Below are 12,410 nucleotides of genomic sequence, written 5' to 3' on the forward strand. Positions count from 1 at the left end.
GACAGTTTTCTCCAAGATAATCAAACATTAACACACGATGTATATTTTAATAAACAGACCATTTAAATATTGTTTAAAATTATTGCTCCTATTTTGATTTTCAGCATCAAATGTAGTGTGCTACACAAATATATTCAAGAGTCAAAAAACTTTTTTTTCCCCACTGCACCAGGAATAGCCAATTTCTTACTAACTACTTACTTGAAATAACTGACAATTTAATAATAAAAAAAAACATACGTTATTTTTTTATTGTTTTCCTTACAGCAGTTAGCAATAGTTTAACTATAGCAAGCCAAAAATAAATACAAATTTTAAATAATTTCAACAGTGTTTCATTCAACAGAGCAACACTAACATTTCACGTTAACGGGGCAAAGAATCTAACACAAAGGCATGGCTTCCTGTCTGAGTCTTTCACCTTGTGATTAACATGTGGTCAATTATTTATTTATTTTTTTTAATTCAGCAGTGATTAATTTTTCAGTGTCAAAATCACACAATTCATATATGCAGAAAGGAAGCCATTGTAGTGTAATTGGACTCAGCCCAGTAGAAGCAGTTGGGAGACAGTGTTAAACATGCGAGGAGAAACAGTAAGACATGAGGAAAATACTACAAGCAAAGTGCATAAATATTCAAAATCCAAACTGGAAATAACAGATCCCGAAAAAGCTACCATAGGCAAGCTATTTAGTAAAAAATCTCACCTGTGAATTTTTCATGTACTGTACAAAGAAAAAAGTTTTGTTGTTTATTTCAAAAAAGGGTGATGTGACAAATGTAAGTCACATTTATTTTCCCTGACGGATGTGAAAGCACTAGGCAACTGAGGCAACAATGCCCTCTTGTTAACCCATTCCATATAGGGTCCAGCTGTCCAATCAGAATTCTTCTCCAGCCCGTCACAACACCCAGCCACTAATGTATAATATACAAGCACACATAAGTCAACATCCATCTAACCCAAATCATTCCCTTATGTTTCCTTTGATCCTTTAACAGGGAAGTTCTGTGGGCAATAGTTGAGATGGAAGTAGATCCAACTTACACACAAGCATACGCACACCCGCACCAACAACTTCTCTACATCCACTGTTGATTCAGTGCATTCATTTGTCATTGATCCTTCTCCATGACTTCATTTCCCTTTGTGGCTGCGTTGCTCCCATGTGCTTTTGGCAGTTGTACGGAGGCCTGGCAGGGCCACATAGTCTTTCTGGAAGCGTGAATTGGGTGTTCTCTGCCGTTTCCTCTCTCCTTGCGTCGTGAAGAAGGCGTCCTGGAAACGCATGCTTGAGGCCGTGGACTAGAAAACGAGACATGACAAAACACCAATGAGTAAACAAGAAAACGTTCCAGGTGGTGAGAGAGAATTTTTCTACTTTCATGCCATTAAAGTATCAAAACTTGTGTTCTAACGTTTGTGTTGCCCAGTAAGTCTAATACTTACAAGTCTACGTTTCACCTTTTTAGGCAGGTCTTCATCTAAAGTATAGACGTCTTCTCTTTTTGCCAGCACCTGAGACCCGTCCTCAAACTCCACCTGAGATAACATGAAAATATTGCATATTAAAGTGCATATGCATCCACCTAAATACATATGCCTCTTTTTCACCCAGGCACACACAAATCAAAGGGTATATTTCCACTTGGCAATCAAAATTCTTTATTTAATCTATACATTTATTTGCTAGTTAATCTCCTGAAAAGATGCTAGAAGTGAGGCAAAGGCAGTGATCTTTGTGGTAAAGATGCAAATACATTATCTAATACAAAGCACATATCAGGTCTGTGTCAAGCAAAGTAAACATACTTTAAGTAGGGACAGTGCATTAACAATACAGAGGTTTTTCATATTACCATTATTATGGTAATTTATGTAACAGCTCTGATTATGCAGTGTGACTGATTTCAAAGACATTTTCATATTACCTCTGCTCTAGAAATTCAAAGTTTTTGATCGCCGTGCAGCCTGAAACTACTTGGTACTTGAACGCACCTTCACAATGGAAAGTTCTTGTTCAGCCTTTTTCGAAAAAATCTAACCCGTTTTAAACGGAGTGTGTGCGGCACAGATGCATTTGTGCATAACTAATGGTTGACGCCCAGCTCAACTAAATAAAGCTTTAAGTGGAAACCGCATGACCCTTAGCTCGGTGAATATTTCAGTGAGTTTGAATAATGCAGATTGTCACCTCCTTCTCATCCTCCTCTCCTCGCACTCTCCATCTCTCTTTTCTCTACCCATCTGCTTCCACTGTATCTGAATAGCTTTTGCTTCCTATATATCTATCCTTTCATCCTCCCATCATCTTTAATCTCATCTTCACCTCCGCCTCTCCCTCTAGTCGTCATGACGTCAGCACCTCCCCTCAATCTCTGTGTCCCCTTGGTTTTTCCCTCTCTCCACCTCACTGTATTTAAACCTGGGGACCTTGACAACATCAGTGGTGTCACAGTGGTTCTGATGTTGAGTTCAACAAGTTTACTGCTGTCTCGCTCTGACCAACAACTGAATTAATTCAACGAAAAATATTAATCTGCAAAAACCAGGTTGCATCATACGTTTACCATTTGTCATGAATGTGTCTATCTTTTGTACATACGTACGTACGCAAAAGATATACACACACACATATATATTGTTTGTATGTATGTATGTATGTATGTATGTATGTATGTATGTATACCTGGTACATGTAGGAGACGTTGGATCCCAGGTATTTGGCACCATAGAACAGCCCATCAGGCCATTTCACTTGAACAGCTTCCCCCACTTCAGGAGGACCCAAGTCCACACAATCTCTGCTCTAAAAATATGACAGAATAATGGATGTCTGTGTGAGTGCCCAAGTGTGAATCAAAAGGATAGAAAATTTTGATAAGTCATTCAAACTGAGTGGTTTGATGTTGAGAAGAGCTCTTTTTAGTTTTACGAGGTTAATGTCATGGTTAGACTTCAGACTCTGCCTTTCTATCCTGCTGTGGAATACAATAAGGTGCTTTGACAAGCTTACCTGCTAAATCACTTGCCTGAGCTGAAAACAAACTTTTGGTATGGAGTAGTGGTGTAACGGATCGTAGTTGATCCGTGGTTCACACAGACACCCCCTGGTACAGATCCTTGCAAAATCCCACCATAATCATTTAAAATGTTTTCAAAATTAGAATAATTCCGTTAAAATTATCACTCTCTCAAATATCGCAAATCATATCGCAATATCAGTCAAAATAATCGCATTTAGATATTTTTTTCAAAATTGTTCAGCCCTACTGTTGGCTGTGACTTTGTGCACTTTCAGTGGTGTAACTGAGACACTGGCCTGCTTGTCATCACAGAAAAAGATTATAAGATTGATGTTTAGTGCACCTTCATTATATTACATTACATTTATTCATTTAGCTGATGCTTTTATCCAAAGCAATTTACAATTGCTAAGTATGTCAGAGGTCACACACCTCTGGAGCAACTAGGGCAGTGGTTCCCAACCTTTTTTCCCTTGGCGCCCCACCTACTTTTATCTAAGAAAAGCTGAGCCCCCCCATAAGCTGACAAAACACACACACACAGAAAAAGATTATGTAATTACTAATAGCGAACAAATGGAGTCAAATGACACCTCCATGGCTCTGTGTAAAACAATGCCAGCTCTTGGTTGGCCTTCACCAACAGTCTCCTGGTGTTTTGTTTCTTGGTATTGTTGAATACCAAGAAAAGAGGTTGATAAGATATATTTCCAAAATATAGGCCGACAGCTTGCACTAACTTAAGTGTTCTCAACATATACTTTACTTGGGTGGGCCGGACAAGGTATAGTTGCACCTGCCAAAGTAAATATGGCAACCCACTTTAGCATTTTGCAGAGAAACACAGAGAGAGAGAGCGGCTTGGTTTCAAAAGTGTTACAGCCCTACTACTAAGTAATCTGCCTACTATTTTAAGAGAGAGACATTTGTATAAACTATATAGTGTTATCACAATGTTTTAAATGTGCAAATCAAAGTTTTTTTGACAACCTCAAAACAGATTGTTTGGGCACCCCCTGTGATCTTAACACCTTTTTTTTTTGACATGTGTATATTGTTAAATGTGTAAAACAAACAAAACAAAACACATTCCTCACTGTTTTAAGACTGACGTCCAACCTCTTGTATAGACCGCATAAGAGGCTTCAACATTGAACAATCCACACGCTTGCAGGCTTTTAAAGGTGCTCTCATCCTATATCTCAAATTTGAATTGGTAAATAATGTAGCTACAAGATGAATGAGGGGATGAAATGTTGACTTAAAATCTGCTGGTGATTTTTTAATATAAATGAAATTCTATCATTACTTTGGTGTAATATCCAATGTCATACTATTTTCCAAATAAAAATAATTTAATTGTTTTATTAAAAGGCTTTTAAGTAAGAATTTAAGGGGTGTACAATTTGGTGTACATCAAAACAAAACTTGGTCAAGTAAGGCTGATGTTCAGGTTTGAATGCAAATTAGTGAAATGTCCTCACTAAAACAGTAGTAACAGTGTGTGGGTGTGTTTGTCACTGCTACTTCTTTTTCCACAGTTTTAAGCTCACTAAGGGAGACTTGGTCATTACCATAATCACAGTCAACAATCCATGAATTTTAACTAATCAAGAACAGTCATGTCAGTGATTATTTGCCGTCTCCATGACAACTCAGCAGTCCTATGATATTCTGATTTGAATGGCCTTTTCAGAAATCCATGTTGTTTCATGGTAACTGCAGAAAGGCTTACAGGGAGAGAAAATTACTCAAAATGACTCGCTAACGTTGCTTCTGCAGATGCACGCCTTAAGGTAAGATATTAAAACAATCTTGCACGTAATCCCTCATGCAATCACGATTGGAGAACCAATAATCCTCCTTGAAAACAAAGGAAGCTCCTTTCAAAATGAGAGGGGGTTTCATATCTGATATGACCTCATTCAACGGGGAGTTGACCTCTCAAGCGTGTCTCAAATTAAACACATTCTCACCACTATGTCCTCGGGGTAGGTATCATTAGAGAAGGAGCCGTCATCAAACATGACCTCGTAGAACATCTGGGAGGTGATCTGGGTGACCTTTGAGCTGTAGTAGCGCAGGTTCTTGTGTTTGGAGATCACTGTCTGGCCCAGTGAGATGGACGCTTGGCACGCTCGCTGCTTCTAGTAAAGACAGAGGGCAGAGAGCAGCAATTAGACTACTGTATGACTCGATGCAGTTACTCAATTACTAAATTAATAATTCACTAAACTAAAACTTCTGTGATAGTACATCACTGTATGGCGAGTGATGAGTACACTTCAGTTGCATTTTAAAAAGATTTGTTAACCCAAATTAATAGTCAACATGTTCTTAATTACATCTAATGGCATCTAGCCATGCAGATAGTTTTTTTTTTCTTTCTGCCACCCCCCTACTACAATGGAGCTGAATGGAATTTCATTTTGAGTAGTTCACAGCTTGTAAAAATAACATTTAAAAAATGTCTTTCAAGAAATCGGTTACTTTTGATAATCCAGAGAGCTCCCTATTTTCCTTAAAAACCCCTTTCTACTATAGAAATAGCCACTATTTGCATGGCTAGACAGATACCACCAAAGCTAAGTAAGGAAGCAAATAATACTTCTTAGAGAGATATTTCTGTCTTTTCTTGCATTCCAAGGATGAACAATGAAGCAATACATTTTATTTCATTGCATTTCTAAAAACATTCTAACAATATGCATATTTATATTCCTACACTAAACCACCTCTTATTCTACTTACATTTAATTTTAAATCAACATTCATATATCTACTCCTACTACACAGTATGAGAGTAACACCTATCATTACTGTGTCTACTATAGAACCAATTATCCCTATTAATCTTTTACAAATGACAAAAGTTGATGGTCTACAACTGCAAATACACTGCCATGTCCTTTCTAACTGAGCACAACCTGGTTCATAACAGCTCTAGAGACACCTGTCCTATGACTTACAGCTGACGAACTCCGTGATTGGTGTCTATGGCAGGTGATTGACACGACATATGGCCAATCATCAGGCTCCATGATTACACCGGCAGCATGGGCACAGGTCACATGAAAGGAGGTGGGACACCGGCCACATGAGCACTGGATACAAGCCCCTGCCTGCCGCTTCCCTGCGCAGCGCTTACGACAATAGATGCACCTCTGTAAACACAGACCAGAGCAAACCGTCAACACGAAAGACTGACTGACGAGGGCCAGCTGGGTCCAAATTCTTTAAGGACAAGACTGGCTGTACTCCTCTTTTTTTTTTTTTTGTAACTAACTAGCACTCAGGCCCACGTCCACTCTTTCGTACTGAAGACAAAAAAGTGTTTTTTTTTTTGTTTGTTTTTTTTTAAAAAAGGTGACTATTATATAGTTTCATTCAAAAAAAAAAGCTTAATAATTTCCTAACACAGCTGGGAACTGTAGTTTAAACCAAATGTTCCACAAACAATCAGAAAAATATAGGATATCACCAGCCTTATCCTTTAACACTACAAGCACAGTATATCGTATTAGAAAGCGCAATGTTGGTGTGCGTATTTATTCTGTAAAAGAAAGGAGCACACATGGATGGACATTTAACCTAAAAAAGGTAGAAACTGTCCAAAACCTTTTTGCACATTTCCAGTCCCGTACCAGCAACCCCGGTCAGAGGACATTTCCTAAGCAATATGATAGACAACAAACCAAAAAAATAATAAACAAGGCAGTACTTTTTGGCTGATTCCAATGAATGTTTCTGATAACTTTAATAGTTATAAAGACTGATTAAATCAGTTTTTAACATAGCAAAAGAGGTAAATAGGAAAACAACAACCTTCGGCTTCCAGTGATAAAAAGGGTAGCTTCTGTTTAGATGTTGCACATAGAAGATGAATAGTACATTCTATACAGTGACTTGTAGAGTATGTAATAGGCAGCACATACAGTATGCAGATTTAGAGAATGTATTAACAATTTTGACATAGCTAGGGTGTCTGCTGTTTACATACATTACACAAAGATTGAGAATATAACATTTAGTTATATAAAATGGTTTCACAAAACCATCAAATCAACACTTATACAATAAACAACTTCTCCTACCTTCTCATCTTTCCTGTCACTTTCCATTGCAAACTACATTAAACCAACTGTCATTCAGTTCAGACATTCTATCGCAGTAAAGGAACCTTATTCAACAGAGTAGCCTTTGGAACGGAGTAAATTTAATTTCCACTTTAGAGAATTACAAACAGCAGTGAATTAAGGACAAAGTGAATCATCGTTCGGTTGTGCCATGAACCTCTAACATCATTTAAAACCACTATGGCCTCCAAATAATCATATCTGTAAAATCTCTTAAATACAATGTTATTGGATACAGTGGTATAAACAAAACATAGATGCAAGCAAATAAAACTAGGAGGGGGACCGAGACCCCAGTTGTAATAGTCATAAGAAACATGTTATTTCACTGCTACAATACAAGGGAACCCTCAAATAGACCAATCAGATGACATCATTTGAGATTTCCACAACAAACTAGTGCTGCAATGTCTATGTTGTTGTTTTTTCGAATTTGAGGTCTGTGACCGGTACAGAACTGCACATTGGACGGCATAATACACTCGCACACAACCTACGCACAAACGCTGCCATGCGCCCGTGCACAAAGGCACACTTACATTTTTTAAGACTATCCCTCGATTTTCTGCACCAAACAGCCCATCAAGTCCATTTCCTCTACTGTGACATCCCCCCTCTCCTCCTTTTCCAAATCCTCAGCAAGTCCACTAAAAGGGAAAGAATGACGATATCCTCCCAATATAACTCTTCTCTCTTCCGTTCCTCTTTCACCCCTTTCGCATGCCTCCCATCTCACTCCATTTCACATTTCCTTCACTCTCCTCCTAATAAAACACCCATGTACACTGTCCTTTTTCGCTTTGCTTCCCTGCCCCGTGTTCCTCTCTCTTGCGGGCTTGGTTTCTCATCTGAAGGTTATTTATTCATTAATCTAATTCTTGGGAATCCAAACTGAAATACCAAACATGATGACAGATAATAGGCATAATATGCCTATTATTTTTTATTATATATATATATATATATAGTCCTTAAAAGGATGCACCTCAACTGGGATTAAGCTGGTTTGTAAATATGAATTCTAGCCTATAAAAGATCTTACAGCATATGTAGGAGGATGCAGATACAATACTACAACATAACAAAAGGTACTATGAGATGTTTTCATTCCCTGGTACATATAATTAAAAATGCTCATTGCCCCAGGAAGAAAAGCACAGCATTTGACAGGGGGATAAGAAAGTGATCATGTGTGAATATAAAACTTTAAAGTCCTTTTAAGCTTAGCCTCAAAAATAAAATGCCCTTTGTTCATTTCTTTGAAAAATCAATAGCTAATCTAATTAGTTAACCTAGACAGCATTAATTAAATGTAACCTCTACAACAGGGCTGGCTCCACCATTACAATTATCAGCTTAGCCTACTTAATTCAGATATCAGTTGAGGATCAGGAGGTATTGTGTATAGAGAGACTCTTAGAGAAGTCCTCTTGTGTTCTTGCAAGGCAACCCAAAAGGCAATATGAATGCTTAATTTAAAATGGGTGATGAAATTCCGTAACTTTATCCCTTTTCTTTAAATTAATGAAGTCTCTTCTGCTTCACAGCTCCTCTATTTCTGAACAGAGGGACTTTTACTCAGCGCTTTTCCTAGTGACTAACTTGGCCTACATTTCATAAAGCCTTTTCCCCATACCTCCTCTATTATGGACAGCAGTGCGCTGATGAACCGGCCTGACTGTCTCGCCGACCTATTGAGGCAAGCATGACAAGATTCTGACTGACATGCAACACACCCCATTTGTGTAGGAAGAAGTGTGTGGTTGTGTGTAAATTAGTATTAATGTAGTTATTGGTGGAAAGAAAAAATGTGTTTTTTGTGGAAAAGTAGTGTAAATATGTCAATATATGTTGGTTTTATGTTTAAATGTGTGTGAGCTTAACACACTTCTCCCCCTTGTCCAGGGTTTATTTGGGTGCCTGTGTTGAGCCATGCGTTAAGAACATTCCTACAGTAAATAATGAATGTGTATGTGTGCGCGCGCCTGTGTGCGTGTGTGTTGTGTGATAGTAAATTATGAATGTAGTGGACTGCTGCAGGGGCAATGGGTCCAACGCAAGCTTCAAAACACGTGGCTCACGGAGCAAACGTACAAATGATGAAGTGCACAAAACAGAAAAAGTATTCCGCCCATAAGCACACTCAATTTCAAATGTCAATTATGATCAAAACCTTGTCATCCTCAAACGTGTTTAAATAGGCTCATTATTTATTCAAGCATGCTGTGCTCATATTTTACCTTAATTTAGAACTCAAAGAGCTTGTTTAAAAGAGGCCCATCTGTTTTTATCATCAACTGAAGCATGGCTCCATTCAAAACATGCTTGTGCAAAGAATGTGTATTTAGCTGCTGTGCTAGAAAAAGTGTAATCTCTGTGTGTCGAACAAAAATTGGCACTGTGACAAACTTGACACCATTTAACAGCTAAAGGAAGGAAGTACTGTTAATTGCATGATCTGAAATATTTTGGCCATCATCAGGGTCATGTCAGAGGCTTTTTATGAGCATCCCGCCCTTTCCAGTCAGCACTACAATTTTCATTTTGTTTAGATTTTGGCCTGTGGATATAGAAACTGACTTTGTGGTTTGGGCTTTCATATCCAAATGTGCTTAATTTCAATGTGGTGTCAGTAGATATGAACCATAGCCCTGTAAATACCCTGTGGGTAATGTCACTGTGTCCGCAAACTTAGTGTCGCATTCAGTGTTAGTGCAGTAGTGTCCCTTCAACCATTTTTGGGTAGGCACGTTGGAACCTACATTAGTTGGTTCCATTATGGTGGATTGTGACCTCTTCAACGTTATAACACCAGTTTATTAAGTACACCTAGCTCAATTCAACTTGATAGTATTGCTTTATACTGAGAGGCGTTTCTATTATTGATTAGAATTATTGTTCACTCCATTTTTATCATCAATGTGGGCGGGATTTTATTATTCCTTCATTTGATAGTTGAAAGTAGAGCTCTAGGCCACCAAGCACCCCTTATCAATACTAGAAAGACCTTTCAGTATAATGGGATACAGCTGTATAGCCAGACACACAGCCTCCTAAATTATCATAAAGTTGAATCATCTCTCTAAAACAGTTTTTTAAAAACTGAACATTATAACCTTCATGAAAGATTATTTTGTGGATGTCATCTTAGTCTGCTATGGTTTTAACTAGGTTGACATTATAGACTGGCAATTGAGTGTGTATCTACAATACTTTGACAATTAAATGCAACAAATACTATAAATTGATTATATATTAATGCCATAGTCACTCTCAGCTCTTTTATCTCTAGCTTTGGATAGTAAACTGATACAAATGTAAGTTGTGTTTTAGGGAGAGCCAACACTGACCAATTGTATATGCTTCTTCAAAAGCTTAAGTTTTAATTTACGTGCAATACTTATTGCTGAAACAATAATCTAAGCAGGGAATGGACAGGCAGTATTCATCTCTGTTATCTATCTTGTGTGAGGATGTACCTCTCCAACACTTCGCTTTCTGCTGAGCTATCATGGTGCCTGCAGCAGAGAGCTAACTATAGTGGCAACATGTCAGGTCTGCTGAGATACACTCCTCTCATTAAGCGCGCGCACACACACACACACACACACATGTATAGACAAACATCCGCTCACAGACAGCCCTACACACACAAACCCCCACTCCCGCCCACCAGTGGTTAATTATCTAGCTTTGATTGCAGGCATGTTCGTTTCACATTGTTAATTAGAAGTGTGAACACTTTATTAATTAGACTGAGCCAGTCCTAAAGGACCTGGGCAATTCCAGCACTGCATCTGTGTGTGTGTGTGTGTGTGTGTATGTGTGTGTGTGTGTGTCGCTCTCTCTCTCCTTACCAGTTTATATCGCTGCATGGGGATCCTACTGGTGTCAATGGGACTCCTTTTGGCTTCATCGGTGAACCTCGCCTCTGGCAGTGCTACTGCACACATCACATGGGCCCATCTATATAGACACACAAACAAATTAAAACATTACGATAATTAGGACGCACAGACAATTATTTCTTTTGAGCTCTAGACTTCAGAGATGAGTATGCGGAGCTAATCACAGAACAAAAGCTTGTCTCACTTGTCGCTTTGGGTTTTCTTCAGCGCTCCACCTCTGAGGTTACAGAGACAGCATTCCTGAGAAAACATGAAGAGAGACAAGTGAGTAAGAAGATATTTTTGTTCCATTCACAAATATCCTTGTTTAATACACCTGCATTATGTGTGGCTCTAGGTTAGGTTTGTGGGAAATCTGCTCAGTTGTTTAATTTGAAAAAGGTAGATACATTTTTAGCACGAATTACATGCAGGGTCACTTGACCTTTCAACACAAATGCAGTAAAAAAGCTGCACCTTTAACTTACGGTGATGGTGCAATGGATAAGACACATGCCTTTGCTGTGAGAGACCTGGGTTCAATTCCCCACTGTGAGACACCAATGTGTCCCTGACCAAGACACTTACACCCCTAGTTGCTCCAGAGGAGTGTGACTTCTGACATATATGGCAATTGTAAGTCAAATTTGTAAATTGTAGCATCAACTAAATGAATAAATGTTAATGGTCTAGAGTGTTCACCTCTGTAAAGCAATGTATTGCACACAAAGTGATGAGACTACAAAGTAGTTTCTTCTTTGTTGCAGAAACAGTGATGGTTTTTGGAAATGCATCTTTAATTTAAGAAATATTGGCACTAGAAACATTCCTGGCATGAAATAAAGGCTAATAATTATCTCAACTATGGTCAGATTTCTTAACATGATTATAACGTGAACATATATTTTAATTAATTTACTGATTACATTGGTGTGGCCCTGTGTTATGCAGCATTTTTTTAAATTTTCTTTTCAATGAGCAGAACATAATGGAAGAGATGTGGCGTTTAACATTTAAAAAAAAAAAAAAGGTATTATGAAATGCTTGCCCTCGCACAAACTGGTCATCTATCAGGCCTATACATAAAACCACAGGTATCTTTACAAGGATCAGATTAGTCATTGTTTATTTAGAAAAATGAGATTCGATTTTTATCAGTGCAGTTCTCCAATAGTCTTGCACCTACATGTAATGCATGGAGAAAAATAGTCTTACTGCAGTAAAGCTTCCTTCCGTACAGCGATCACACGACCACTGTTCGCTGACGTCGTCTGCAGCAACACCGTAGCAACCTAAAGGAGGAATTGAAAAATGAAAATTAGGGGCAAAGACATGTAAAAATTAAAATGGTATCAAT

General features: G+C 38.2%; 1 protein-coding gene across 6 annotated transcripts in view; it reads right to left on the bottom strand.

The window, feature by feature from the left end:
- Positions 1-222: 222 nt before the first annotated feature.
- The window catches only part of kdm4c (lysine (K)-specific demethylase 4C), a 30,420-nt gene continuing 18,232 nt past the window's right edge, over positions 223-12,410 (bottom strand). For 3 of the 6 annotated variants that reach the window (XM_046047092.1, XM_046047094.1, XM_046047093.1), the window contains exons 15-22: positions 12,269-12,345; positions 11,259-11,314; positions 11,024-11,132; positions 6,000-6,194; positions 5,007-5,177; positions 2,694-2,813; positions 1,454-1,546; positions 223-1,309 (exon numbers count right to left, since the gene is read on the bottom strand). In XM_046047092.1, the coding sequence (XP_045903048.1) occupies positions 1,142-1,309; positions 1,454-1,546; positions 2,694-2,813; positions 5,007-5,177; positions 6,000-6,194; positions 11,024-11,132; positions 11,259-11,314; positions 12,269-12,345 (989 nt within the window). In that variant the 3' untranslated portion in view covers positions 223-1,141. The remainder of the gene's footprint in view (positions 1,310-1,453; positions 1,547-2,693; positions 2,814-5,006; positions 5,178-5,999; positions 6,195-11,023; positions 11,133-11,258; positions 11,315-12,268; positions 12,346-12,410) is intronic. The other 3 variants (XM_046047095.1, XM_046047096.1, XM_046047097.1) reach the window with 3 other exon arrangements.

Source organism: Micropterus dolomieu, linkage group LG04 (assembly GCF_021292245.1).
Source record: "Micropterus dolomieu isolate WLL.071019.BEF.003 ecotype Adirondacks linkage group LG04, ASM2129224v1, whole genome shotgun sequence".
NCBI classification, from domain to species: domain Eukaryota; kingdom Metazoa; phylum Chordata; class Actinopteri; order Centrarchiformes; family Centrarchidae; genus Micropterus; species Micropterus dolomieu.